The sequence below is a fragment of the Trachinotus anak genome, unplaced genomic scaffold (genome assembly GCF_046630095.1).
Source record: "Trachinotus anak isolate AG129_WGS33_773 ecotype Australia unplaced genomic scaffold, CSIRO_AGI_Tana_v1 ptg000023l, whole genome shotgun sequence".
Classification (NCBI taxonomy): Eukaryota; Metazoa; Chordata; class Actinopteri; order Carangiformes; family Carangidae; genus Trachinotus; species Trachinotus anak.
In genome coordinates, this window is record NW_027273874.1 from 10317571 (window position 1) to 10345000 (window position 27430).

The following is a 27430-nucleotide window of genomic DNA, read 5'->3' on the forward strand; positions in this document are numbered from 1 at the left end:
ATTGACCTCAGGTGTTCAGTAACTGAAGCCAACCTCATGTCAACCTGTTTATTATTTACCTGTACGTCTCCCTCGACAACATCCAGGTGATGTCTGTCAGTCCACTTGTTTAAAAAAGTCTTTAAGAGAACAACTGAAGTTGGAGTCTTTGTATGTCCAGACTGGAACAGACCCGATCCAGCTGATCCAGACTGTAAATAAAACTACATACAGTGAGGTTGCACCACTGGTCGGCCGAGTTTCCTCATTGGCTGTTGCTCTTCAACTGATGTGTTTGGTGATGATGTCAGACGACATCATGGTTACAGAATCAGGATTTTAAGTGACTGTTTACATGTCGTCTGAATGGACAACGTTTCAGACCGAGACTGAGACCAGCTGAGTCGAGGCTGGGCGTTGTTATGACGTGGTCCAGTCAGACTGGGTTCAGACCTGGTCTTGCAGTGCCATTGCTCAGGGTAGACTCAGTTGTGTTGTGTGCTGTAACTGTTAGAAACCACCAGGTGTCACCGAGCTGCTGAGTCTGAGGCCTGAAGGCTTCATCCTCCATCTTCTGGCCCAAAACCTGGAGCCTGATGGATCTTCAAGAGGCCTGGAGGAGAGATGGAGCACAGGTGGAGCCTGAGAGGAACACTGATAAATAATCACCTTTAAATATCATATGAGCACAACAGTTTGGTGAGATCCTGGATCACACAGAGGCAAATCCCTCAGACTGACAGAGACACAAAACTACTCCAGACAACGTTGTGGTTGTTTGACTCTGTGATGAAGGCTCAGACAGAGGAGCTGACGGCAGCGAGGGTCAAGGAGGGCGAGTTTTAACAAACTGATGGTTTATCTCTTGTGGGCAATGATGTAATCACCACACTCATCTACAAAGAGGAAGCAGGAGGGTTTAGCTGGTCGGACTGAGCGTCTTCCTGTCAGACCAGCAGCTGCTGCGATGGGACGGACGTGTCCTCTGCTCTGTAAGTACCGTCTCTGCTGAGCTCGCTTCAGTCTCCTGAGCGAGACGTTTAGTGACGTCACAGCGACACTGGAGTGGAGGCTGGGAGCTGTTGTCTTCTGGGTGTTTGTCAGTTCTCAGTTTGTTTTAAACCTGAAACTGTTTCTCCTCAGTGCTGATCGCTCTGCTCGGCTGCAGGAGCCACACAGGTGAGCAAACGTCTCTGTGACAGACTCTGATACTGGACCAGGACCAGACCGGGTCACTGAGGCTCGACAGTCTGGACTCATGTAGACCAGCATTCAACAGCATCAGGACTCCACTCACCTGTGACTGAGACTCACCTTGACAGTTTAAACGTCCAGGCAGATTTGACGTCAGTTCTAAAATAAATCTCATGGTCTAAAAGGTGTAACAGCACGAGATCCATCACTTCACACGTTAGAGTCAAGATCCAAGAATCCAGTTTTCATTTTCATGAAAAGCTGCAAAATAAAACAAACTCCTTTAATAATCATTTGTGTGAAACCAACATGTTTAACATTTACAGTGAAGTTCAACATGACATTTATTTGAACTTTGTTTAAATTTTGTTTGTATTTTATTTGAACAGTGGTTATTAACCTCAACAGACACAGGAGGTTTGTCAAACTGAGTGAAGATGTCAAGATTCTTTTATTTTAATTTCATTTAGAAAATAACATCAATCCTCCTCCTCCAGCTCGTCTGACTGTGAGTCCCAGCAGCTCTCAGCGGTTTAAAGGAGACTCTGTGTCTCTGAGCTGTGAGGAGGACGACAGCTCTGCTGGATGGACACTGAGGAGGAACACGACCAGAGACACCAGAGCTGACTGTAGAACCTGGGGAGAAGCAGCTGGTTCCTCCTGTATCATCAGAGGCATCTAACCCTAACCCTCATCAGGACTGAGCCTGCAGGTCACATGACCATCCACCATGTTTCCAGGTCTGATGAAGGCCTCTACAGGTGTAACATCAGGGGTCATGGAGAGTCTCCCCCCAGCCGGATCTCTGTCACAGGTCAGGAGGTCAAAGGTCACTCTCCAGTTGTTTATAATGTCACAACATTTCTAACTTTATCATGATAAAGTAACAAGTGTTTAGTTCAGAGAGAAGCGGAAGAAGAAATCAAATCAGTTTCATCTTCAAACTGTCTGAGCAGAGAAACGACTTTAATCTATGTTTTTGTTCATTTCAGAGAAACTCACCACCACAGCTGGACCTACACCCCCCCCTCCTCCTGGTTCCTCCTCCACCTCCTCCTCTGCTCCTCTTCTCACTGTCATATTCTCTGTTCCATCTGTCTGTGGTCTGGTTGTACTGGTGTTGCTGGTTGTACTGGTCAGACCATGTGCTCAGAGGAAACCTAAAGGTGATTTTGGTTTTTCCCTTTAATTGAAAAATTAGGAAAATTGTGTTTAAAATGTTATTAACTGTTCTACAGTTTTAAAGTTCATTATCATTACATTTTATTATTTACATGTCTGTTCTGTTACATGTTCATTAGATACAACTCTAACCACTTTTCTTAAATCAACTCATCATTGAGATTGTGTTGTTGTAAATTATGTTGTTCTTTTTGGTTCTGATGAAGATGACATCACAGATGACATCACACACAGTGACAAAACCAAAATTTCACGTCTCCAGCAACATCCAATCAGACGGCACAGAGGTGAAGTGTGCTCTGTGCTTTGTGAGGAACAAGTTGAGGTTTGACAGCAGTGAGTAAACATTGTGAAGAGTGAGGACATTTCATGAAAGCGATTACACTGCAATACGGGGACATTTGGGAATATGAGGACATTTTTAAAAGTGAGAGTATTTGTATAAAGAAAAGACATTTTAGAATTTGAAATGTATTTTGGGAATTGTTGAAAATTGAACATATTCTTTAAATTTTGAGGATGATTGAAGAAAGTGAAGACATTTTGTCTGGTCTTCACTTATTTAAACAATTAAACTTGGTTTTGTTGTTAATGATGGATTAGATTTATCTTAATGAGGATAGTTCTTGAAAGTGAGGACAACAGATAGACCCACATGTTGGGCTTCTCTCTATAATAAAGTAAGGCCTCGACCTGACCCTGTAAGGAGCCTTGAAATAATGTATATTATGATTTGATGCTATACAAATAAAACTGAATTGAACTGAATTGAACATACTTTATTCATTCCCCTAGGGAAATCCGATATGGAGTAAGTAGGGATCCATATTTGGGAGTGGGGACGGATTATGTGATTGATTATTTACCTGAAAATGCTTCAATTTTTCTTTATTTTCAGATTTTACATTTGTAAATTACACATTGTAGGCTACGATGTACCGTTAACAATACACTTGTGTTTACATTTGAATTATTTTAATACATTTATAAACAGCATCTTAATTAAATCTAATTCTCTTTAGTCCATAAAGTTTCACAGTGTAGTGCTGTGGGTGAAGACAGTGCGTGCTGTGCTCGGTGTGTTGGACTGTCTGTTTTGTTCCCTGTGGTGAAGCTAACAGCTCTGTGGTCGCCCAGTTTCCTGTTTCTGATAAAAACACTTCATCTGAATGTGGACCACCACATGTTTCACTGTGGTGTCATTATAAAAAAATATAATATATTCAAATGTGTGTATCTCTGTAGCCTCTGCACTCATACAATGGATTTATTTATGTGTGTGTAATGGTTACTGCAGTAGAGGAACCTATACTAACAGTACTAGTATCAGCTGTAGTACTTGCAGTAATGTGACTTGTATGTGTTTTTTCAGAGTGTTATTCGGTTGCAGTCTATTCCACAGTGACGAGACAAGAGGACAGATAATCCTCAAAGACGAGAGGTACAGCAGCTCCTCTTTGTCTCCGTCATGGTCCAACACTGGGACACCAGGAAAAGACCAGAACCAGCAGTGTGTCAGTCTGTGACACGGACCCTCAGCTCGAAGCCCATTGGCTGCTACTGAAGGTGTAAATCTTCTAAACAGAGACTTAAAGAGTCACCAGTTAATTTATTGGGGACTATTTTCAGAGGTGGATTAAACCACATTCAGTGCTTTAGTGAGTGCGTTGGTCAGCAGCCAGTGTGTGTGGGCGTGGCTCTGTGACACAGAGGAACCTGTTAGAGGACCCGTTCTTTGGTGGTTTGGGTCTGAACCTCAGATGAATGCTGTCAGACCTGTTTCTGAATCAGACTGGATTCTGATGAACGTGATCATTTTGTAGTTTTTTAGATTCAGCAGAAACTTCCTGCTGTTGATGTGACTGGACTGGTGGTTCTGGTCTGAAGCTGCTGAGGTTCCTCAGTGTGTTCTGCTGTGTGTGATGATGTGCTGTGTATGGTGTGACGGGCTGGTTCTCTGTTTTGTGGTCTGCTTTTTTAAATGTGTGAACTTGTTTAATTGCAGCGAGCAGCGTTGAGGTCGTCCAGCTTCCTGTTTCTGATGAAGACGCTCTCTGTGGCGTGAAGAAGACAAACAGCTGTAAAAACCCACCGACATTTATAAAGTTCAGACCTGATCTCTGTACGAGGCTGCATGAAAACACAGTCAAAGATTTATACAACAGTGGGATCAATATTCTTTTTATCACACATTTTGTAGTAACGCAGTAAACAGTATTAAACAGTACTGCTGTGAGTTGTCGTACTTGCAGTAATGTGATGTGTTGTGTTGTTAATGCAGTCATTTATACTGTATGTGTGTTTTTGGACCCTGGTCTTGTAACCGCAGCACTGATCTGGTTTCTCTGCAGGATCAATAAACCTGGGTCTCATCCCCTGTTCTCCTCGTGTGGTTCTGTTGGTTTCACAAACCGTCAGGTGGAAAACTGAACTGGTTCTGGTTTGGTTGTGGTGAAGTGAAGCTTTGTGTGTCAGACGGACTAGAAAAGACTGAATGACTGAGAACATATTGAAATATTACAGAGTGTGGTTTTATTACTGACAAGGACGATGTCACATTTACAAATAAATAACTTCCACTTTTACAAGAGGACTTGATCACTATGAATATAGTTTAATGTGTTTTTCATTTATTGTTGCTGTGGAACAAAACGTTTCACTCAGTGAGGAGAAAGTTGTGATTTTATAGCTGAACTAAACTTTTCTAGTTTTACAGTTTCTGTTTTTAAAAAGATGATTCTCTGTGAAATACAGAGATCAGAGATCAGCCCATTTTACTGATTATGGTTACAGACAAACCACTTCTTCTTCTTCTTCTTCTTCTTCTTCTTCTTCTTCTTCTTCTTCTTCTTCTTTGACAGTTGCCTTCTTATCGTTTCGTCCTCCCCACTGTCTGTCTCTTTGACAGTCACGTGATCAGTCCAGCTCCCTCCACACTCCAGTGAACGTAGTGACAGTTGAATGAAAAGCAGAGATGAGCTCAGTGATCTGTTACCATGTGATCATGTGGTCGTGTCTGTGGCTTCATGTCTCGTCACGTCAGAGTGTTTCCTGGTGCAGAGAGCAGCGCTCAGACTCTGGTGGTGCTGAGGAAGGACGAGGCTTTCGCTGGCTGACACTGAGCTCAGCCAGCTGCAGAATGGAGGGAACATCTGTACAGATGCTGCTGGGTGAGTCCACTCTGCTGGGTGTGTTGATGTGTGGAGCTGAGCTCAGACCAACCTGAGTGTCCTGTGTCTGCAGGTCTGACCTCACTGCTGTGCTGCTCCACAAACTCAGGTCAGTGAACTTCTTCTTCTACAGTTTAAACCTGTTGAAGCTTCCAGCAAGAAGCTGTGATGGAAAAGGACGACGACGTTCAGAGGCTTCACCCTGGTTTCAGTCTCTGCAGCTGCAGATACTGAACTCTTCAGTGTTTAATGACCAAGTGTTTGTCAGTGAACATCAGAGTCTACAAAAACACTCACTGGAGGTGTTTTAGTTTCTCCTTTGTGTGGATGATTCATTACAGCTCGTCTGACTGTGAGTCCCAGCAGCTCTCAGCTGTTTGAAGGAGACTCTGTGTCTCTGAGCTGTGAGGAGGACGACAGCTCTGCTGGATGGACACTGAGGAGGAACACAACCAGAGAAACCAGAACTCAGTGTGGAGCTGATGGAGCTGGGTGGGGGAAACTGACTGGTTCCTCCTGTATCATCAGCTTCACCCTACCACTGGACAGTGGAGTTTACTGGTGTGAGTCCAGAGAGGGAGCAACCAGTAGCAGCATCAGCATCAGTGTCTCTGGTAAGATCAGCCTGTGGAGTTAGTGTTGATGAAGCTGTGTGTAAATGGATGAAATGCTGTAGTTTGTCTCTGTGTTGAGGTGGACCAGTGATCCTGCAGAGTCCTGTCCTCCCTGTGATGGAGGGACATGATGTCACTCTGCACTGTAAAACAAAGACCACTCCCTCCACCCTCCCAGCTGCTTTCTATAAAGATGGCTCCCTCATCAGGACTGAGCCTGCAGGTCACATGACCATCCACCATGTTTCCAGGTCTGATGAAGGCCTCTACAGGTGTAACATCAGGGGTCATGGAGAGTCTCCCCCCAGCTGGATCTCTGTCACAGGTCAGCAGCTTCACTTTGGTTTCAACACTTATTTATCCACATATTCACCTGACCAGGTGGGATTCTCTCTACAGAGACACCTACAACATTAGCCCCGCCCCCTGCCTCAGCCCCCCTCCAGCTTGTGTTCAGACTGCTCCTCCACCTGGTGGTGTTCTGTCCGTACTTCATCTCCACTGTCATCATGGTGTCTTTATATCGACACAGAGCCACAGGTAACACAATCAATCAATCAATCAATCAATCAATCAATCAATCAATCATCTCTAACAGAACTCTTCATGTGTGACCAGTTGATAAATCATTTTCTTTCTAACCTGCTCTGACTGTAGGAAATCACCTGTCCATCTCCATGGTGATGACCCCGCCCCCTCAGGCTGAGCAGGGATTGGATGATGACTACGATGATGTCATCACTGCTGTCACCACAGAGCATCACTTCTGAGCTGAATCCTGACGAGGCTGTAAAACGTCACCTACAGCACCTTTAATGACGACACATCAGGTGTGCTGGGAATGAAGTTAGCATGCTAACAGCTAGGAGTTAGCATGCTAACAGCTAGCCTAACAGCCCGTAGCTGCTCAGAGGATGTTTTAAGCTCTTGTGTTATAAAGACAGAGGTGGTGAAGCTCCGCCCCCTGCTGCTGACAGGAAGTAGCTTCAGCAGCAGAGGACACTGAGAAAACCTTCAAACTCTTTCTGTTGTTTTCATTTGCATCTTTTCGTTCTGTTGAAACGTTTGAATCTCAGAGTTTCTGTTTCTTTCTCTTCAGTGATGAAATAAATGTGTTTTTACTCTGAACCATGCTGTTGTTGAGCTGGTGAAATGAGGAGCAGAGACTTTAACAGCTGTGACCTCAGAGGTCAGACTTTTAAAAACCACCAGAGTGAAACATCATGTTTGTTACCGTGGAGACGCAGTGAGAGCAGCAGCCAGCAGGGGGCGGCACCTCACCTCTGACCTCAGACTCCAACCTTTAGCTGCTGCTGCATCGACCTGTCAGGTTCTCAGTGAGTGAGGGTTCATGATCCAGGTGGAGCCTCCTCACCTGTGGTTTGCAGGTGTACAGGTCTTGCTGGAGAGTGATTGGTCGCTGCTGTTCTGTGACTGACAGGTTGTGTCTCCTCCTGTCGTGATGCTGTCGTTCACTCACTGTGGCTGGGAGCAGATCAGGATCCTCCCAGTCCACTGACCCAGTGAAGAGGCCGTAGACCAGGACCCGTCAGACCTGGATGAGCAGCTGTTCTGGGGTCTGCTTTGTTTCCATGAAGTGTGAGCAGCCTTCGTTACCACCACCTCCTGACTGCAGCAGGTCTGAGCCTCCTCGTGCCTGCTGATGATTCTGACACTGGACCAGTGTGGAGCCTCCGTCTGACACCAGCGATCCTCCTGATGTTCAGTGTGAGCTGAAGCTCCTCACCTGTGTCTGCACTGCTGCCTCCTGATTGGCTGCTTGGATGACTGCATGAACACTGTTAAATGTCAGTATTGTGTTTTTATCTCAGTTCAAAAGATATGTGTTGTCAAGGTTACTAGGCGACAGGAGGAGGAAAAATCACCCGGAGAAGAGGGTTCAAGTTTAAAGATCCTTTATTCACATAAAAGACCTGAGTTTAAGGTTTTTGTTTCAATTTATAAATCTGGGAGTGGAAAGAAATTAATATCTAGATTATACAAAGGTCTCCAAGACTGCCTGAATTCGAACAGCCTGCATATTAAATGTAAATGGGAAAGGGAGGGAGATTTGGTCATATCTGGGGATGAATGGGAAAACATTTGTAAATTACAAAAAAAAAACCACAAACTCACACAACTGGCGAGAGTTTGAATGGAAAAACATTGTGAGATTTTTTATAGCACCTGCTCAGAAAAGACACCAAGGTACTGGTACAAGTTGTTGGAGGGTGTGTGGTGCAGATGTGGCCAACCATTATCATCTATTTTGGGATTGTCTGAAACTTTCATCTTTCTGGCACGACATTCTTGATTGTCTGGAATATATGTTTCAAATGACTATACAATTTGATGTCTGCTCAATGTATTTTTGTACCACAGTAATACATATGCAATCAATAACAGACAAATATCTAATGAAGATATTATTAATTGGAGCAAAGAAAGCTATAACAAGGAAATGGCTACAACCCAACACACCGACACTGGAAGACTGGCAAGGGACTGTTCACGAAATCTACATGATGGAGAGACTGACATTCGCTCTAAAATTGCAGTCGGAGAAGTTTAAGAGTTGGTGGTCAAAATGGATCAGATATATAAGATCACGGAGACCTGAACTGCTTTAAGTATGTCTATTACATGGCTTGAAGTACCAGTCTGCTAATCTTGATGGAAAAATTAGTAAATGTGACTTTCTTTGTCCAATTGTTCCTATTTTATACATGGTACAATGAAAGGGAGAGTAATAGCTTGGAGAATATATTAGCACAATTGTCCAAACACATGTTTTTGTTTAGCTCTGTATGTGTGTAATGGTGCTGAAATGACTTTCTATGTTTCTCCCTGATAAAAATAAAAATTAAAAAAAAAAAAAGACCTGAGTTTGTCTCTGCAGAGGACGAGACTGAGTAAAACAAGGAAGTACACTCAGATACGTGGTAACAGATCTCCAGCCTCTGATCTACATGTTTCACATACACAAGATGCTTTGGACTCTCAGGTCCTGTGTCTTCACTGGGAAGATAGAGTGGGACACAGGTTTCTCCTCATTAGGAGCTTACAGTCTTTAAAATGAACTAATGAAACACATGGGATTGGGGCAGTAAATGGATATAAAACAGCAAGAACAAAGTTATTATCTGGAACGAAATCAACAAACAGGTTTCCACCACAAGAGCTTCCTGAACCGTCCATGTGGTTTTTGTTTCTAGAGTCAAATGTGGAAACAGGAGCGAGTCAGACAAAGGTTTTTCTGGTTTTGTCTGAAAATCCTGCTTCTGAATTTGTATTGCAGTTGACGGGGCAGTTGGATGATGGTCCCATCACTCAGAGGCTCACAGTTCAGAGTGTGTACGTCTCTGTGCTGCTGACACGTGGTCTGAACGAGGACAAATTAGTCCACATCCTGGTCAAACTGCTGTCTGACAGGTGGAAGGTGTGAGAGCTCCTCCCACGCTCTGAACATTCAGTGAAATACACACATTATAAATCCAAACCGTCAGGAAAGAAGCTTAAAACTTAAACTGTCGTGAATCAAAAACTGTGGAAGGTGTCAAAAAGTGAAAAGTGAGTTTAATGGTTAAACGTCTTGAAGTGTGACTGAAGTCTCCAGCTGAAGGGCTCCAGGGGATGATGACGTCACAGGTGGTGACGCTCAGACTGTCTGACGTGAGCGGACACACCTGGGGACCTCACACCTGGGGACCTCACACCTGGGGACCTCACACCTGGGGACCTCAGAGCCGGGCTGTGGACCTATGGCAAGTGGATTTAACATTTAAAAGCTAAGTTTGACTATCCAGAATTAACATTGTAGATATCAACAACATATTTTTGACTAGTCATCATTACATTTTGGATAGTCGTATTTTTCATTCAAGATATCTGTAACGTAATTGTGACTAGGCAAAATGACATATAGAGATATCTGTAATTCAGTTTTGACCAGGCAGAATGAAAGTTAAAGATATCTCAAACGTCATGCATGACGTTTCTCTATTTTAGATATCCACAATTACATCACTTCCCCTCCACGCCGAAGAAGAAGAAGAAGAAGAAGAAGAAGAAGAAGTCAGTTCAGACAGAAGCAGGATGGCATTGGCTGTAACTGAGAAAACAACAAGAAAATACCATGAAATTGAAAGAGCCCTCAAACAGGGGATTTGTGGAGAGAGAGAACGTCGTTCTGTCAAAAGCTGTGAAAGAAATATCGAAAGAATTGAACATTTATCATCACCAGACACAAACAATGAACTCAAAAGCAGTTTGGCTGAACTGAAAACTTTAATCGACGCAAATTTCAAATGCATCCACATTTCCCCCCGCCAGCTCCTGCCTTGCACAGGCTGCAGCACCGAAAATTTGATTAAAAACATCTGAGGAGGCTCTGCCTCATGCTGCTCCGCCATCTTGCTCACCTGCAAGTGCAATTTTTCCGCTCCCGCCTCAAGTGGTAGGCGGGGCCATCTGCAACGTCATTTCACCTAGTCAAAACTCTCATTCAAGATATCTGTAATTACATTCTGACTGGGCGGAATGTAATTACAGATATCTCCAGTTTCAGATATCTCTAACCAAAATTCAGTTCAAGATATCGATAACTTGATAACAGATATCTACAATGAAATTATGACTATTCCTAATTCCGGTTTGAGATATCTACACCGTCATTTTGACAAGTCAAAACTTAATTTAAGATATCCGAAGAGGGACATGTAGATATCTTTAATTGAGGTGAATTAAAGATATCTTGAACTGGAATTATGACCAGTCAGAATCAAACTGTAGATATCTCAAACTGGTATCAGTACCAGTCGTAATTCAGTCACAGAGATCCATAATTCACACAGCGGATATCTGCAAGTGAATTGTAGAGATCTGTGATGACCCCAGACACATGATGGTGAAAGTGACGTCATGTGTCTGAGGAAGAATGTAGTTGTGGATATCTGGAATATTCGTTTTGACCAGACACAGCTGAACTACACAGCTCTGCAGCTCATGTCCCGTCCGGCTTGGAAATGTTCAAATGTCTCCACAGTGGACCAGCAGGACACGGTCACACACATCGTTCAACACGAGACACAACCTAACACACAACTAACCCACAACTAACACACAACTAACACACAACTAACCCAACAACTAACACACAACTAACACACAACTAACCCAACAACTAACACAACAACGAACCCACAACTAACACACAACTAACACACAACTAACCCACAACTAACCCAACAACTAACACACAACTAACCCACAACTAACCCAACAACTAACACACAACTAACACACAACTAACACACAACCTAACACACAACTAACCCACAACTAACCCAACAACTAACCCACAACTAACACACAACTAACAAAACAACTAACACACAACTAACACACAACTAACCCACAACTAACCCAACAACTAACACACAACTAACCCACAACTAACCCAACAACTAACACACAACCTAACACAAAACTAACACACAACTAACCCAACAACTAACCCACAACTAACACACAACTAACAAAACAACTAACACACAACTAACCCACAACTAACACACAACTAACACACAACTAACCCAACAACTAACACACAACTAACCCACAACTAACCCACAACTAACCCACAACTAACACACAACTAACCCAACAACTAACACACAACTAACACACAACTAACCCAACAACTAACACACAACTAACCCACAACTAACCCACAACTAACCCAACAACTAACACACAACTAACAAAACAACTAACACACAACTAACCCACAACTAACACACAACTAACACACAACTAACCCACAACTAACACACAACTAACCCAACAACTAACACACAACTAACCCACAACTAACACACAACTAACCCACAACTAACCCAACAACTAACACACAACTAACCCACAACTAACACACAACTAACCCACAACTAACACACAACTAACCCAACAACTAACACACAACTAACCCACAACTAACACACAACTAACACACAACTAACCCAACAACTAACACACAACTAACACACAACTAACACAACAACTAACACACAACTAACACACAACTAACCCACAACTAACCCAACAACTAACACACAACTAACCCACAACTAACACACAACTAACCCACAACTAACACACAACTAACCCAACAACTAACACACAACTAACCCAACAACTAACACACAACTAACCCACAACTAACCCACAACTAACCCAACAACTAACACACAACTAACACACAACTAACCCACAACTAACACACAACTAACCCAACAACTAACACACAACTAACCCACAACTAACCCAACAACTAACACACAACTAACCCACAACTAACCCACAACTAACCCACAACTAACACACAACTAACCCACAACTAACCCAACAACTAACACACAACTAACACACAACTAACACACAACTAACCCAACAACTAACACACAACTAACACACAACTAACCCACAACTAACCCAACAACTAACCCACAACTAACCCACAACTAACCAGTGGCCATGAACCAGCTAACCTTCCAGCTAACAGCTAAATCATTAGCACTGACAACATGACGCAGACAGACACACAACGTTGTCACAACAATAACACAACCTTCTCACCTGCAAATGAAAACGAGCCTCCTCTCCGGGGAGCACACCTGAGCAGGTGCACAGGAGTCAGCTGATGTAATACTGCCTCCTGATTGGAGAAGCGTCTCCTCGTCACCTGACAGCAGCCAGCTCTCAGACGTCATCAGGCGCCGCGGTCCGGACGGCGCGAGCAGCATCGTAGACACGTCATCGGTGAGTCTGCGAGTCACGTCATTTCAATAAGAGCTCGATGCCGTTAGATGACGTCACTGGCGGAGGAGGCAGAGCACAGCTCTCCAGAATATCCGCCGTCTGTTGTTGTGGTTTTTTCCCATGATGCCACTGCTCCTCTGCGGCAGGTGTGGGTTGCTATGGTTACGGCCTCAGCCTCCTCCGCGCAGACGCGGTCTGTCCTGGATCTGTGACGTCACGGTCTTTCATTCAGGCGCTGGCACGTGCCTCCATGTTTGTCCTCCGTTTTAAAACATGACAACAAAACTGTGACTCTTTATTTCTAAGGTTTAGACATGAGAATAAAAAATGAATTCCTACAATGTAAACAGGTGAGTTCTGTAAATTCAGCCGTACAGTCGTCATGAAGGAGGAAATGATCTCCAGAGACCAGAACAGTTTCTGTACCAGGCTGTAAACATGTTTGTTTCTGCTGTAAAGACATTTGAACATGGGAGTCTGTGGGACGGACTCACTGCTGGAGCCAGACTCTGGTGGTCGTCAGAGGAACTGCAGCTTCTTCACTGCTGCAGCTTCAGGTTTCACACCTGGAGGCTGATGATTGGTCCCGACACGAGACTCAGGGTCCAGCTGTGGTAACAACCTGTGTTTAAGGTTCTGTTTATAATACCTGGATGTGTCCTCTCTTCAGGCTGAGCCATGTGGTCCTCGTGCTCCCAGAAGACCTCTCTGCGCCGCCTCGCCTTCGGCTGCCTGGTGGTGATGTGTTTCCTGTTCCTTCTCTTTACATACTACAAGCCTGAAATCAAGTTCCCCGCCTTTGGCTTTTCCATGAGGAGTGGCAGTCCTTCTGGAGCCGCAGGACTGAGTGTAGACTCAAACCCAAACTGTTCCCGGGAGCAGCACATCTGCCCACTTCACAATGACAGCCAGAGGATCCAGGGCCCGGCGGAGCAGGACACTCTCCTGCTGATCTGGATGTGGCCCTTCGGCTCCACGTTTGAGCTCAGCTGCACTATGTTCAACATCACCAGATGCCACTTGACAGACGACAGGTCTCTGTACCACAGAGCCCACGGGGTCTTCTTCCACCACAGGGACATCCACGGACATCTGAAGGACTTGCCAAAAGAGCCACGCCCCAGCTTTCAGAAATGGGTGTGGTCAAATATGGAGTCTCCTGCAAACTCGGCTCCAATCCCTGAACTCAACAACTTATTCAACTTGACGTGCAGCTATCGCCTGGACTCAAACATCCCTGTGCCTTACGGGTATTTGGAACCGTTGACATCTGAGGACGACAGTTTCCAGCTGCCGGCAAAGAACAAGTTGGTGTGTTGGATCGTGAGCAACTGGAACCTGCAGCACAGAAGAGTCCAATACTACGACCAACTGAAGAACCACGTCCACATAAACTGTTACGGGAACGCTTTCGGGCAACATCTGAGCAATCGGGACTACTCTGAGATCGTGTCCAGCTGTAAATTCTACCTGTCCTTTGAAAACTCTGTTCACAGAGACTACATCACAGAGAAGTTGTACAGCCCCATGATGCTGGGAAGTGTACCAATAGTCCTGGGCCCTTCAAGACCCACTTACGAGGACCACGTCCCTGCGGATTCTTTCATTCATGTGGACGACTTCTCCTCTGCGAAGGAGCTGGCAGACCGGCTGCTTTACCTGGACCAGAACGCGACTGAATACAGGAGATACTTCGACTGGAGGAGCAGGTTCAGAGTGAAAACGTCCTGGTTTGGCAGAGAACAAGTCTGCAGAACGTGTGGGTACTTACAGAAGAACACAGGACTCCAAGTCTTTCATGATCTCAACAGATGGTTTTGGGGTTGACCACTCCAGCAAAGAGGGCGCTCAGTCTGGGACACTGACCAGAGTGGACTCGAGGTCCTGGACCTCAACCTGAGACCTCAGCCAGGACAATGATCACGCTGGACCACACCTGTTTTCCAGGCTGTGGTTTGTTGAGGTCATGTTATCTGTCCCTGCCCCCCACAGCTCCACTGTCTGTCTCCACTGTTCCTGTACCTTGGTGGGAATTGTTGGGTCTCTGTTAACAACACAATAAAGAGAAGCCCAATACCTCCTCCATTTGGAGAGTGACTTGAGATAACGTCTGTTGTGTAAATCAAATTGACTTGACTAATAAAGCAAAAACACCTAGTTTGTCCTCTTATATATAATTATATATATTTCAGTGATTTTCAGTTGTCTCATAAAAACCACCACTGAGGGTTGAATCATAATACATTTACATTTATACACAAAATAAACTTCCTGAAATCCAACAGAAATTCAAATTCAGTTTTCTTATCCTCCAGATGTTTCATCATGAGAGACAGAAGTGATCATACACATCAGTAGTTTCTGTTTCCTCATCTGGTTTGTTCTGGTCTGAGACGCTGCTGGTCTAGTGCGACATCCAGTGGCAGTGACGATGGTTTACAGAAGCTTGAAAGCTGCAGACGTCTTCAGTCAGGGGGAGTTTTTATGATGATTAGGGTGGTGTTCATCAACAGGCTGCTCTCCCTCCAGAGGATTTAATGAGGACTGAAACCTCCCAGGTGAAGACGTGGACATGTCCTCGACGGTGAGACTCAGTCGACATGTTGATCTCTGAGGTTTGAAGACGGAGCGACCACTTCCTGAAACTGCAGAGGAGAAAACCACACAGCTGCTGCACCGGTCTACACACAGGAAGTGGTGGGTGTCACTGCTCGGACTGAAGCGTGTCGTGAAGGTGTTGGAGCTCATTTCATGAAGCGACACAATGGAACAAACATCTCAGCTGCTGATCTGTGAGTACAACCTGTTCCACACTTCACTGAGTCCAGGTCGAGCCTGGGAGCTGTGTAGGAGAGATTCAGGAGAACGTCAGCTGATTCAGGAGAACGTCAGCTGACTCAGGAGAACATCAGCTGATTCAGGAGAACGTCAGCTGATTCAGGAGAACGTCAGCTGACTCAGGAGAACGTTCACGGCTCCAAGTGTCAGAGCAGAAGGACCTGACAAATAAGATTTGATTGATGGAGGGAAAATAAAGGAAGAGCAGTCAGAGAGAGAGAAACCTGACGGACATCAGTGACAGGGACCTGCAGCGAGCTCTTTATTCAGGTGAAGCTTTCAGAGCAGGAAGTGACGACAGCTCAACGAGGTCCGAGTATAAAACGCTGCACAGAGTCACGGTGTTGATCATGTGACCAGTAACAGGCCTCAGGGTTAATTCAGGTGATCATAGTTCAGCCTTTAACAGCTGTTACTGCACAGATCATCAGACCGTCTGAAGCCAGCCAGGATCTATTTCTTGTTGCGTAGGTATTAGCTGTCGGGTGTGGTGTGAGCAGCAGACATGATGTCGTCCTCCTCCGTCATCATGGACTCGTACCTGCTCTCACCATGTACGTTCACTGCAGTTTCTCTGTCCCTGATACTGTGAGTTCTGCAGAGCCTCTGTTGTTATTGATCATGTGACCTGAAACCAACCAGTGTCGTGTCTCTGCAGGTCTGACCTCACTGCTGTGCTGCACCACAACCACAGGTCAGTCCACATCCTCCATCAAACTCACTGGTTCAGTCTGAGAGACAGGTTAGTGTGGAGGTCAGGGGTCAGAGTTCACTGCAGCACAGACTCTCTGTTCTGAAAGTAGAAGCAGAAAAGAGTAGAGATCCAGCAGAGGGAGGGGCCACAAAGTAGTACAGTATGTTCAGGTGACTCTGAAACAGGCTGGAGTCTGTGGTTGGTCTGATCTGAGCTCTGGACAGTCTGGAGATGATCAGCTGATTTTTGGATGAAGCAGGTAAAAGATTCTGTTTTCTTTCATTTACTCCCTCCTCCAGCTCGTCTGACTGTGAGTCCCAGCAGCTCTCAGCTGTTTAAAGGAGACTCTGTGTCTCTGAGCTGTGAGGAGGACGACAGCTCTGCTGGATGGACACTGAGGAGGAACACAACCAAAAGACAGAGGACTCAGTGTGGAGCTGACTGGGGTGAAGCAGCTGGTTCCTCCTGTATCATCAGCTACACCCTCCCATTGGACAGTGGAGTTTACTGGTGTGAGTCCAGAGAGGGAGCAACCAGTAGCAGCATCAGCATCAGTGTCTCTGGTAAGATCAGACTGTGGAGTTAGTGTTGATGAAGCTGTGTGTAAATGGATGAAATGCTGTAGTTTGTCTCTGTGTTGAGGTGGACCAGTGATCCTGCAGAGTCCTGTCCTCCCTGTGATGGAGGGACATGATGTCACTCTGCACTGTAAAACAAAGACCACTCCCTCCACCCTCCCAGCTGCTTTCTATAAAGATGGCTCCCTCATCAGGACTGAGCCTGCAGGTCACATGACCATCCACCATGTTTCCAGGTCTGATGAAGGCCTCTACAGGTGTAACATCAGCGGTCATGGAGAGTCTCCCCCCAGCTGGATCTCTGTCACAGGTCAGCAGCTTCACTTTGGTTTCAACACTTATTTATCCACATATTCACCTGACCAGGTGGGATTCTCTCTACAGAGAAACCTACAACATTAGCCCCGCCCCCTGCCCCAGCCCCGCCCCCTGCCTCAGCCCCCCTCCAGCTTGTGTTCAGACTGCTCCTCCACCTGGTGGTGTTCTGTCCGTACTTCATCTCCACTGTCATCATGGTGTCTTTATATCGACACAGAGCCACAGGTAACACAATCAATCAATCAATCAATCAATCAATCAAGTATTGGACAATACCTCTGTTACCAATAGTTAGCCTACAGTGGTGTTGATTGTTCTTCCTTCTTGATTAATTATCAGACAGTTTTAATAGTGTATAATTAATATTATTAATTCCTCCGACAGGAAATGACCTTCCTGTCTCCATGGCAATGGCGCCACCCACCAAGGCTGAGCAGAGATTGGCTGAGGACTACGATGACATCATGGCGGTCACCACTGAGCATCAGCTCTGAGCTGAACAGATCAGAGGTCAGTTCCATCAGTGAGAAGCAGAAGCTCAGCTGATCATTTCCTGAAAAACTGAAAAACTTCCTCAAGTATTAAAAGGTCTTGATGCAGAAGGTCTTCATGTTCTATCAGCACTTCATCTGTTTTGTGTAAAGGTTGAATTTAGTAAAGTAACATGTAACTACAGAAACAGGTGCAGTGGAGCAAAAAGAACAAACAGTGGCTGAGTGAATGTCATTGGTGACGTTCCTCCACTGGTTTTACATGATGGTGCTGAGTGCGACATGTGGACGACTTCACTTGTTCCTGTGAGTCTGAGAAAAGCTCTGATGTTTCAGGACCCATCACTTCAGCACCAAGGACAGCGCCTGCAGGAGAGAGCCACCAAACTCCCTTCAAAAATCTGGCACTTTAATGGAGCTTTGATAGGAACAGACCTGACGTGTATTATAAACTGTGTGTATGATCACTTCTGAAATAGTAACACGTTCTGGTCAATTCAGCTCTAAAAGTAAAACTTAGATAATAATAAAAAATACAATTAAAATAAATAATACAAAATAGTTTTTGAATGTTTGTTTGCTCCTGTTTATATCATTACCACTGGCAGCGCTTCCTGCCAACAGTTAACTATAGACACTACGGCTGTGACTCCCAGGTAACCTGTGGCTCCTCTTGTGAGTTCTTCTTACATCTTCAGCTGAATTCATCATGAAAACATCAGGTTGAAGTTGTTTTCTGTTAAATGCTGTTTTCAGCCTCAGGTGTTCTTCACCTTCCTCATGTCGACGTCTTCGTCACTTTGTCCTGAATCGTTCACCTGTGTTACCTGATGAAGTGCTGCCACCTGCTGAATGACCTTATTTTTATTTGTATTTATTCTGTATTTTATAAGAAAACTATGAAAAGGAAAAATAAACTGAATAAAAAAACTCAAACAGCATCAGATTTCTTACTCTTCAAGAATTGAGATATTTATTTCTAATGCAGGTGCTCAACAATCAAAGTGCGACAGCAGTTCAGTGCGTTTGTGTAAGTGCACACACACACACACACACACACACACACACACACACACACAGACACAGGCCGTGAACTGTGTTAACGTGTTGAACTGTTTCCTGCTCAGTGTTTCTTTATCACTGAGTTTGTGTCGGAGCTGAACGTCAGCTGAGGTCCATCACAGAACCGTGGGGAGGTCTGTCGATGAAGGTCACGTGCTCACTTCCTGTTTGTGTTTCACACCTGCTGTAGGTGAACTCTCTGACCACCAGGAGACTGGCATGTATTCTGGTCACTGCGTCCACAATAGTGTCCATAGATCAGAAAACCCACAACAGCTAACGGACCGACTCCAGTCCAGGTGTGTCTCATCAACAACATCTGGAGGAAACACAAACATCTGCTCTGTGATGGTTCACTCTCACATCAGCAACCAGGAAGCAGCTGCACCAAGACTCACCTGAGTCTGGACTCGACTGACCCACCTGAGTCTGGACTCTACTGATCCACCTGAGTCTGGACTCTACTGATCCACCTGAGTCTGGACTCTACTGACTCACCTGAGTCTGGACTCTACTGATCCACCTGAGTCTGGACTCTACTGACCCACCTGAGCCTGGACTCTACTGATCCACCTGAGTCTGGACTCTACTGATCCACCTGAGTCTGGACTCTACTGACTCACCTGAGTCTGGACTCTACTGATCCACCTGAGTCTGGACTCTACTGACCCACCTGAGTCTGGACTCTACTGACCCACCTGAGTCTGGACTCTGCTGACCCACCTGAGTCTGGACTCTACTGATCCACCTGAGTCTGGACTCTACTGATCCACCTGAGTCTGGACTCTACTGACCCACCTGAGCCTGGACTCTACTGATCCACCTGAGTCTGGACTCTACTGATCCACCTGAGTCTGGACTCTACTGACTCACCTGAGTCTGGACTCTACTGATCCACCTGAGTCTGGACTCTACTGACCCACCTGAGCCTGGACTCTACTGACCCACCTGAGTCTGGACTCTACTGATCCACCTGAGTCTGGACTCTATTGACCCACCTGAGTCTGGACTCTACTGACCAACCTGAGTCTGGATTCTACTGATCCACCTGAGTCTGGACTCTACTGATCCACCTGGATTCTACTGACCCACCTGAGTCTGGATTCTACTGATCCACCTGAGTCTGGACTCTACTGACCCACCTGAGTCTGGATTCTACTGATCCACCTGAGTCTGGACTCTACTGATCCACCTGAGTCTGGACTCTACTGACCCACCTGAGTCTGGACTCTACTGACTCACCTGAGTCTGGACTCTACTGATCCACCTGAGTCTGGACTCTACTGACCCACCTGAGCCTGGACTCTACTGACCCACCTGAGTCTGGACTCTACTGATCCACCTGAGTCTGGACTCTACTGACCCACCTGAGTTTGGACTCTACTGATCCACCTGAGTCTGGACTCTACTGACCCACCTGAGTCTGGACTCTACTGATCCACCTGGATTCTACTGATCCACCTGAGTCTGGACTCACAAACTCACCTTTCTGATAAACATCCAGGTAGATGATTCTGATGGGTCTGGTGTCTGAACTGGCTCTTCTTCTTCTTCTTCTTCTTCTTCGTCTTCTTCCTCCTGCTGGGTTCTGTTGTTCTCTGGATGATGTGACACCTGTATCCATAAATAAAATAATATTAAAAACAAACCTTGTTTGAGATTTTCTCTAGTAGCTAATTACGATTTATGGTTTGTTTGTTTAGAATGTGATGTCAGCTATTATTATTATTATTGTTATTGTTATTATTATTATTATTATTATTATTACTATTGTTGTTATTATTATTATTATTATTACTATTGTTGTTATTATTATTGTTGTTGTTGTTGTTATTATTTTCTCTTCTCAATATCCCAAAACTCAAACATTGATTAACTTCACACCACCCAGGCGATTTATTTATTTGCCGTTTATTTTTAGTAGGTTTTATTTTGAAAGCCAGGTGACAAAGGAAAACGTATTAGCCTGCGTTGACTTTATTGGACGGTATGAAAAAGCATCACTGAGGTTTGTTTGGTGTTTAAGTTCACCTTTGACCTCCTGAATTGAAACGTCGACGGGTGGACCTGCTGCAAAATGATGCGCTTCGTCTGGTGCTGGTTGAACCTCCGCGGCTGCCGTAGCAGAGAAGCCGGAAGCAGCCGAGATGGTGCTGGAGAAGAAAGCGTCCGGTGAGTTTTATTCAATGTAAACACGTTATTCCTCCAAACGTGACTTTGAGGCTGAAACTCAGCTGTTGGTGAAAGTCACGTCAACAGGTTCTGTCAGATTCCTGCGGCTCCAACGAACGAGACGCACGTTTGACCGGTTCCGCTGTTTTCTGATCCCGGTTACCTGCTGATCAATGCGGCAGCAGATCCAGAGGCCTCGGCACACACTCCTGTTTACCCGACTAAAGGGGACGAGGAACTGTTGGCGGGATGTGAGGCCGACGCTGCAGCTGCTGGGTCCGGAGACATTTTAGATTCTGTCCGTTAACAAAGTGGGAAAGTATTAAATTACGAGGTTTTACAAGGTAGTTTGGTTTGGACCGAAGGCTCCATTCAAACACTGACTCATGTAAACAACTGACCCTGTCTCTGCCCCCCTCTCTCTCTCTCTGCCCCCCCCCTGTGTCTGTCTCTCTGCCCCCCCCCTCTCTCTCTGCCCCCCCCCTCTCTCTCTGCCCCCCCCCCTCTCTCTCTGCCCCCCCTGCCCCCTCCCTGCCCCCCTCCCTCTCTCTCTGCCCCCCCCCCCTTCTGCCCCCTCCCTCCCTCTCTCTGCCCCCTCCCTCTCTCTCTCTGCCCCCTCCCTCTCTCTCTGCCCCTCCCTCCCTCTCTCTGCCCCCTCTCTCTCTCTGCCCCCCTCCCCCCTGCCCCCGCCCCCCTCTCTCTCTGCCCCCCCTGCCCCCTCCCTGCCCCCCTCCCTCTCTCTCTGCCCCCCCCCCCTCTCTGCCCCCTCCCTCTCCCCTCCCCCCCCCCCCCAGCCCGGGTGGAGGCCGGTCAGCGCAGAGTCCTGGATGAAGCCACCCGGCAGAGGAGGCTGACCAGGCAGCTGGAGGCTCTGGAGAAAGACAACTTCCAGGTGAGTCGGGTCAGGTGGTGTCTGTGACATCATCATTAAACCTTCAGCGATTGGCTCTTACATGCTTTGTTTAGAGCTTTCACCCACGTGTCATGGTCTTCGTGGAGGTGTCTTTCTGAGCTTCAGCGGCGGTTTCCGGCTCCAGATGTTGTGTTGACTTGTGATGTGTCTGCAGGACGACCCGCTGTCCTCGCTCCCCCCCCCGGGTCCTACTGCCCGCCTTCCTGCCTTCAGTGAAACAGAGGAACCAGGTGAGTCTTGATTTCAGCTGCGACTCGTTTCCTCTCGTGTGTGGCGTGTCTTAAAGTGGTTGACTGTGCGTGCAGAGAAGAAGAAGAGGAAGACGAGGGGCGACCACTTCAAACAACGGTTCAGGAAAAACTTCACCACCCTGCTGGAGGAGGAGGTGGGTCGCACACCTGGGCTCTGCTCTCGCTCTCATTGGCCGATTGGCCGTCAGCTGACTCCTCTGTTCTTTGATTGGTAGAACCTGTCGGAGAGGCCCGAGCCTAACTACCTGTCAGCGGCGGCCCCTCCCTCCTCACTGCCCCCCCGTCACTTCTGCTGCGTGTGTGGTTTCCCCTCTCACTACACCTGCACCACCTGTGGGGGGCGGTACTGCTGCAGCAGGTGTCTGTGCACGCACCGAGAGACCAGGTACACACACGTTTGTCTTTCCATACTTGAGAGGACCTCAGCCGCTTCCTCGCCCGCACGTTAAGATCTTAACCTCAGTGTCCAGAGCACGTCCACAGCTTCTAGAAGCGTCCTCACTCACAGACGTGTCCTCTGAGAGGGACACGAGCAGCTCAGTTCCTCAGCAGGTGAACTGAAGCTGCGTTCTTATTGGACGGAGCTGCTCTGTGGACGTCTCAGTCTGTCTCAGTGACTCAGCCCCTTGTTTTGTCCTCTGTGTCTCTGCAGGTGTTTGAAGTGGACGCTGTAACCCCCACCTTGTCACCATGGTGATGGCGATGTGGCGAGCTGGGAGGTTTACAGACGGATGGTTCTGAACCTGAGGACCGGCCTCTGTGAGAGTGGATGGGCGCAGATACACCTGTACAGGTAGACGGGACGACAGAGCTGCAGAGTTTCTGTTCACGTCCCCTCAGGACGAATCCTCATGATTTATGGGATCCTCAGATTTTTACTTCAGCGCCACCTGCAGGTCAAAGTCAGACGTGTCCGTGGGTCCAGGTCACGTCAGGATCCCCTCAGCACAGCAACAGCAGACGCTGCCATGAGATTCCTGCAGTCGGCCATTTTCCATCAGGTGTTTGTTTTTTTGTCCATTGTTCCATGTTGTTGTTTGATGATATGAATGATTCTGTTTCATATTTTATTAAAAACAAACTGACACTGAATTCTCACTTCTGTCTTGTTTTTATTCTCACCTGCTCGTGAATTTTCTGTTCTTTGATTTTTGACATGTAGTATTAAAATATTATTGTTTCCTTTGTCATAAAAATGTCATGGTATCGTAAGAAAAATAAACGATAGTTTAGTGTCATAAAAAATGTCGTCTAGTATGTGATGGTATAACACGTCAGTTACAAATGAATAAAAATGATATATTATGATAAAAAAATGTCGTGTACAGTAAGTGCACAAATTTCATGGTATAGTGAGAAATAAAAATGTCATTTATTTCTGTGTAAAACCAAAAGTAGGATCTAAAAGAGGCTGAAAATCTGAGCAGAGCTGAAGGTAAAAGTCCAGCTGACTCGTCCTTTTCCTTCCTGGTCTCCATGACAACTGTGTCATTAAACCATGTCAATAATTAATGTGGACTTTTGTTCATGGATGAAGTTTTCTCTTGAAACCACTTTCTCACACACACACACACACACACACACAGTTTTTACATGTGACGACAGAGAGGGAGTGTGTGTGGTAGAGCGAGGTAGAGCTGCAGGAAGTGGTCGTCGACGAGCCGAGGAGCTGCAGCTTCACACCAGTCAGTGAGTACAAACTGGGAGAAGTGGGAGCGTCTCAGTTCGCAGCAGGTCAGGTGGTGTCTCCTCAGTCATTGGACATGAAGCAGGTCGTCCTCAGTCTGTCCTCACTGAGTCCAACATGGAGCCGGAGTCAGGACGTTGTTCTGAACTGGTCCATGGACGAGATCCCTCTGATCACACCTGGCTGCACAGGTGAAGGTGAAGACAGAGGACGCTCTGTTGTCATGAGACACTGAATGAGGACGTTAAAGACCTGAGGGACAGACTGAGCCTCAAACAGACAGACAGAGACTTTATTCTTTATTCAGACGCTGCGTTCAGGGTCACATCACACTGTCAGGACATTACAGTTCTCTGTCTGCTGCTGCTAACACATCAAATGTCTTTAAGGCTCCAACCACTGGTTCATCATGAGGCCGTCTTCACCACCTTCATCATCATCATCATCAGTAACCTCTGCAGAGACAGCTCGACCAGAAACCCAGCTCCTGTCCTCTTCATCGTCTCCTCCTCCTCCTCATCTGTCTCTGCAGAGTCCAGAGCTGCAAGCAGAGTTTCTACAAGGTGAGAGTCTGTCTCCTGAGAGACACACAGGACGACCACAAAGAGACAGGACGACCATTAAGACACACAGGACGACCACAAAGACACACAGGACGACCACAAAGACACACAGAACAACCACAAAGACACACAGGACGACCACAAAGAGACAGGACGACCACAAAGACACACAGGACGACCACAAAGAGACAAAACGACCACAAAGACACACAGGACAACCACAAAGAGACAGGACAACCACAAAGAGACACAGGACGACCACAAAGAGACAGAGGACGACCACAAAGAGACACAGGACGACCACAAAGAGACAGAGGACGACCACAAAGAGACACAGGACAACCACAAAGAGACAGGATGACCAGAAAGAGACAAAACAACCACAAAGAGACACAGGACGACCACAAAGAGACAAAACGACCACAAAGAGACACAGGACGACCACAAAGAGACAGAATGACCTTCCTAACCTCTGTCTCCGTCCACATCTTCCTCTCATCTGTCTCATTTTGTTTCCAGGGCGTCGGAACAGATTTCGGTCTCATGGCGACTTCAGTGAATCCAACTCCTCCTCCCCCTCCCCCCCCGACAGCAGACAAGGTGAGCTGGACGGAGACGATGAAGCTGCTGCAGATCATTAATATTATTTAATTAGTAACTACATCGTTATAAAGTTTGATTCTGGACTTATTACATAACAACATGAACCAAGGTCAAAGCAGTGACTGTAAAAACAGCCTCACACGTTACAGGCTGATTATTACATCAGTCTTTATTCCTCTGTCACAAATGTCCTCCGTGGTTCCCGCCGCTGGAACTGCTCAGACACCTTGAGGCCGGTGAACGTGGCAGTTTGTCTGTTGGGACCTGAAGTTAGAAAGTGGCCGGACCTTCTGTCGACTGGTTGAAGCCACAAACTCGACTCAACAGTTTTCAAACTTTTTTCTGTGTCGCTGCAGGTTCGGAGCGAATCAAAGGTTTGAAGCTGTGATTTCTTTCTCTTGTTTGTGAGCAGCTCGTCTGTCCCTGTCCAGCCCCGAGCTCCTATCAGAGCTGAAGGAGGCCAGGACCCGCCCCCTCCGACACGTCCCCGCCCACAACGGACTGACCACCGTGTTCTCTGGACGAGGAGGACAGGTGAGCAGAGACAACACGTGGCTAAAGCCTGGGGGAGGGGCCTGTCGGTGTCAGCATGTTTCCATCTGTCAGATCAGAAAAACATGTTTCCCCACAAGAGCCGGGTCACAGGGAGACAGGACATCGTCCAGGCTCAGATTATTATGGTCTGTCATCTGGACACAGTCTGAATGATCATTTTCTTCTTCTCCTCCAGGGCTCTGGTCCCGCCCCCTCCACAGGACCAGCCAATCAGAGGACTTCCCGCTGACTTCTTCAGCACCTGGACCTCAGACCATCAGGGACTCTGCTGTTGATCACTGACCCCTCACTAAGCCCCACCCCCCCAGGACATTTTGTTTGGTGTAGATTCATCATTAAAATTAATGCTAATCTTTTGAACAGGAGTCTGGTTTCCCTCAGACCACAGTAGTGGGTGACAGAGTGGGTGGGGGAGGGGCAGTGACCCCTGATGACCTCTGTTCATTCCACTGATTTACTGAGTGAAAACCTGTTTGTTGCAGAATAAAAGTCACAAACGTTCAGAATCAGTCCGGACTCAGGTTTGTGCTCGTCTACAAAAACTGGTGAAACATCAGACTGATCGAGGATCAGCTCTGAGGAGGGAAAGGTTCCACCGTCAGATTTTCACACAGCTTCTCTCAGAGCGATGAATCTTTGTGACAGACACACAACACAAGCACACACAGCCTCTTCCTATTGGTCGCTTTGTGCTTCAGACGCTGCACAGGTGTGTGTGGGAGAACACCTGTTTCTGTTTCACCTGTGTTCGTCCCAGCTGTCCGACCACGAGACGCTCCGAGACTTTAGAGGGTGGTGTTGTGTGTCTCTTGTTGTGAGTCTCTTGTTGTGTGTCTCTTGTTGTGTGTCTGGTGTTGTGCGTCTCTTGTTGTGTGTCTGGTGTTGTGTGTCTCTTGTTGTGCGTCTGGTGTCGTGTGTCTCTTGTTGTGCGTCTCTTGTCGTGTCAGGAACCAGAAACAGACAAATATCAAACAGCTGATTTATTCTCCTGAATAAGATGTTGTGTGTGTCTTGTTGTGTGTCTGGTGTTGTGTGTCTCTTGTCGTGTGTCTTGTTGTGTGTCTGGTGTTGTGTGCCTGGTGTTGTGCGTCTCTTGTCGTGTGTCTTGTTGTGTCTCTTGTTGTGCGTCTGGTGTTGTGTGTCTCTTGTTGTGTCAGGAACCAGAAACAGACAAATAGCAAACAGCTGATTTATTCTCCTGAATAAGATGTTGTGTGTCTCTTGTTGTGTGTCTGGTGTTGTGTGCCTGGTGTTGTGTGCCTGGTGTTGTGTGTCTGGTGTTGTGTGTCTTGTTGTGTGCCTGGTGTTGTGGGTCTCTTGTTGTGTGTCTGGTGTTGTGTCTCTTGTCGTGTCAGGAACCAGAAACAGACAAATAGCAAACAGCTGATTTATTCTCCTGAATCAGATGTTGTGCGTCTCTTGTCGTGTGCCTGGTGTTGTGTGTCTGGTGTTGTGTGTCTTGTTGTGTGTCTGGTGTTGTGTGTCTTGTTGTGTGTCTTGTTGTGTGTCTTGTTGTGTGTCTCTTGTCGTGTCAGGAACCAGAACCAGACAAATAGCAAACAGCTGATTTATTCTCCTGAAGGTCTGAAATGCAGAACAGTTAAATACAAACTCATGCAAAGCTTCACTGCAGCAGCTGAAGATAAAACAAGCCCAACACGACTCGTCAGGACGCCGCGGTTTCCATGACGACGCAGCATCGTCCAGTCTCTGCCTAAGAGAAGCACACTGTATAAAACAGAGGCGT

At 46.4% G+C, this 27430-nt stretch overlaps 6 protein-coding genes and 2 long non-coding RNA genes across 15 annotated transcripts in view; 5 read left to right on the forward strand and 3 right to left on the reverse strand.

The window, feature by feature from the left end:
* The first annotated feature begins 59 nt into the window (after window positions 1–59).
* LOC139606893 (putative high affinity immunoglobulin gamma Fc receptor IB) lies at window positions 60–8007 on the forward strand. The gene is made up of 10 exons (XM_071459324.1): window positions 60–971; window positions 1123–1158; window positions 1671–1987; window positions 2166–3796; window positions 4361–5525; window positions 5599–5634; window positions 5867–6139; window positions 6219–6464; window positions 6539–6679; window positions 6797–8007. The coding sequence occupies exons 5-10, from the start codon at window positions 5330–5332 to the stop codon at window positions 6907–6909; spliced, it is 1005 nt and encodes a 334-aa protein (XP_071315425.1). The 5' UTR covers window positions 60–971; window positions 1123–1158; window positions 1671–1987; window positions 2166–3796; window positions 4361–5329; the 3' UTR covers window positions 6910–8007.
* A 4816-nt stretch (window positions 8008–12823) lies between these two features.
* Window positions 12824–15189, forward strand: LOC139606891 (4-galactosyl-N-acetylglucosaminide 3-alpha-L-fucosyltransferase 9-like). 2 transcript variants are annotated; one of them, XM_071459321.1, is made up of 2 exons: window positions 12824–12958; window positions 13629–15189. In XM_071459321.1, exon 2 carries the CDS (start codon window positions 13637–13639, stop codon window positions 14783–14785), a length of 1149 nt encoding a protein of 382 aa, XP_071315422.1. In that variant the 5' UTR covers window positions 12824–12958; window positions 13629–13636; the 3' UTR covers window positions 14786–15189. The 2 variants fall into 2 exon arrangements, with proteins under 2 accessions (XP_071315422.1, XP_071315421.1); XM_071459320.1 differs by lacking the exon at window positions 12824–12958 and adding an exon at window positions 13171–13308 and having other exon boundaries at window positions 13629–15134.
* Window positions 15190–15230: 41 nt separating this feature from the next.
* LOC139606897 (Fc receptor-like protein 5) lies at window positions 15231–19264 on the forward strand. 2 transcript variants are annotated; one of them, XR_011684717.1, is made up of 8 exons: window positions 15231–15750; window positions 16455–16490; window positions 16790–17053; window positions 17133–17378; window positions 17453–17611; window positions 17771–17896; window positions 18866–18907; window positions 19130–19264. XR_011684717.1 is itself a non-coding variant. In XM_071459329.1 (7 exons), exons 1-6 carry the CDS (start codon window positions 15723–15725, stop codon window positions 17878–17880), a joined length of 843 nt encoding a protein of 280 aa, XP_071315430.1. In that variant the 5' UTR covers window positions 15233–15722; the 3' UTR covers window positions 17881–17896; window positions 18214–18808. The 2 variants fall into 2 exon arrangements, 1 of the variants encoding a protein (XP_071315430.1); XM_071459329.1 differs by lacking the exons at window positions 18866–18907; window positions 19130–19264 and adding an exon at window positions 18214–18808 and having other exon boundaries at window positions 15233–15750.
* LOC139606919 (uncharacterized) lies at window positions 19135–21118 on the reverse strand. Its single transcript, XR_011684738.1, has 3 exons — window positions 20971–21118; window positions 20425–20553; window positions 19135–19258 (listed from the first exon to the last, which is right to left on the reverse strand). It is a non-coding gene; the product is annotated as an uncharacterized lncRNA (long non-coding RNA).
* Window positions 20987–23367, forward strand: znhit1 (zinc finger, HIT-type containing 1). Of its 3 annotated transcripts, XR_011684723.1 has the most exons (7): window positions 21137–21387; window positions 21906–22003; window positions 22179–22254; window positions 22330–22409; window positions 22491–22660; window positions 22928–23068; window positions 23147–23367. XR_011684723.1 is itself a non-coding variant. In XM_071459359.1 (6 exons), exons 1-6 carry the CDS (start codon window positions 21087–21089, stop codon window positions 22947–22949), a joined length of 471 nt encoding a protein of 156 aa, XP_071315460.1. In that variant the 5' UTR covers window positions 20987–21086; the 3' UTR covers window positions 22950–23367. The 3 variants fall into 3 exon arrangements, 2 of the variants coding, with proteins under 2 accessions (XP_071315460.1, XP_071315459.1); XM_071459359.1 differs by lacking the exon at window positions 21137–21387 and adding an exon at window positions 20987–21111 and having other exon boundaries at window positions 22928–23367; XM_071459358.1 differs by having other exon boundaries at window positions 22928–23367.
* A 648-nt stretch (window positions 23368–24015) lies between these two features.
* Window positions 24016–26192, forward strand: LOC139606908 (espin-like). Of its 2 annotated transcripts, none has more exons than XM_071459355.1 (5): window positions 24016–24159; window positions 24352–24525; window positions 25045–25125; window positions 25541–25662; window positions 25859–26192. In XM_071459355.1, exons 1-5 carry the CDS (start codon window positions 24039–24041, stop codon window positions 25910–25912), a joined length of 552 nt encoding a protein of 183 aa, XP_071315456.1. In that variant the 5' UTR covers window positions 24016–24038; the 3' UTR covers window positions 25913–26192. The 2 variants fall into 2 exon arrangements, with proteins under 2 accessions (XP_071315456.1, XP_071315457.1); XM_071459356.1 differs by having other exon boundaries at window positions 24016–24153.
* On the reverse strand, window positions 24249–25135 carry LOC139606916 (uncharacterized). The gene is made up of 2 exons (XR_011684732.1): window positions 24996–25135; window positions 24249–24503 (listed from the first exon to the last, which is right to left on the reverse strand). It is a non-coding gene; the product is annotated as an uncharacterized lncRNA (long non-coding RNA).
* A 1044-nt stretch (window positions 26193–27236) lies between the features above and the next one.
* Window positions 27237–27430, reverse strand: part of camta2 (calmodulin binding transcription activator 2) — a 24617-nt gene continuing 24423 nt past the window's right edge. For all 3 annotated transcript variants that reach the window (XM_071459279.1, XM_071459281.1, XM_071459280.1), the window contains one exon: window positions 27237–27430. This exon is cut by the window's right edge and continues 2122 nt beyond it. The gene's annotated coding sequence lies outside the window, so the exon portion shown is untranslated.

Excerpts from the sequence above, each read along its gene's own strand:
- LOC139606908 (XM_071459355.1), top strand. The coding sequence starts at position 24,039 with ATGAAGCAGGTCGTCCTCAGTCTGTCCTCACTGAGTCCAACATGGAGC. Across the intron at positions 24,526-25,044 it reads GCAAGCAGAGTTTCTACAAG|GGCGTCGGAACAGATTTCGG; the intron begins GTGAGAGTCTGT and ends TTTTGTTTCCAG. Across the intron at positions 25,663-25,858 it reads TCTCTGGACGAGGAGGACAG|GGCTCTGGTCCCGCCCCCTC; the intron begins GTGAGCAGAGAC and ends CTTCTCCTCCAG.
- znhit1 (XM_071459358.1), top strand. The coding sequence starts at position 21,285 with ATGCGGCAGCAGATCCAGAGGCCTCGGCACACACTCCTGTTTACCCGA. Across the intron at positions 21,388-21,905 it reads GCCGACGCTGCAGCTGCTGG|CCCGGGTGGAGGCCGGTCAG; the intron begins GTCCGGAGACAT and ends CCCCCCCCCCAG. Across the intron at positions 22,410-22,490 it reads CCACCCTGCTGGAGGAGGAG|AACCTGTCGGAGAGGCCCGA; the intron begins GTGGGTCGCACA and ends TTTGATTGGTAG.
- LOC139606893 (XM_071459324.1), top strand. The coding sequence starts at position 5,330 with ATGAGCTCAGTGATCTGTTACCATGTGATCATGTGGTCGTGTCTGTGG. Across the intron at positions 6,465-6,538 it reads CAGCTGGATCTCTGTCACAG|AGACACCTACAACATTAGCC; the intron begins GTCAGCAGCTTC and ends TTCTCTCTACAG. Across the intron at positions 6,680-6,796 it reads ATATCGACACAGAGCCACAG|GAAATCACCTGTCCATCTCC; the intron begins GTAACACAATCA and ends CTCTGACTGTAG.
- LOC139606897 (XM_071459329.1), top strand. The coding sequence starts at position 15,723 with ATGGAACAAACATCTCAGCTGCTGATCT. Across the intron at positions 17,379-17,452 it reads CAGCTGGATCTCTGTCACAG|AGAAACCTACAACATTAGCC; the intron begins GTCAGCAGCTTC and ends TTCTCTCTACAG. Across the intron at positions 17,612-17,770 it reads ATATCGACACAGAGCCACAG|GAAATGACCTTCCTGTCTCC; the intron begins GTAACACAATCA and ends TTCCTCCGACAG.
- LOC139606891 (XM_071459321.1), top strand. The coding sequence starts at position 13,637 with ATGTGGTCCTCGTGCTCCCAGAAGACCTCTCTGCGCCGCCTCGCCTTC.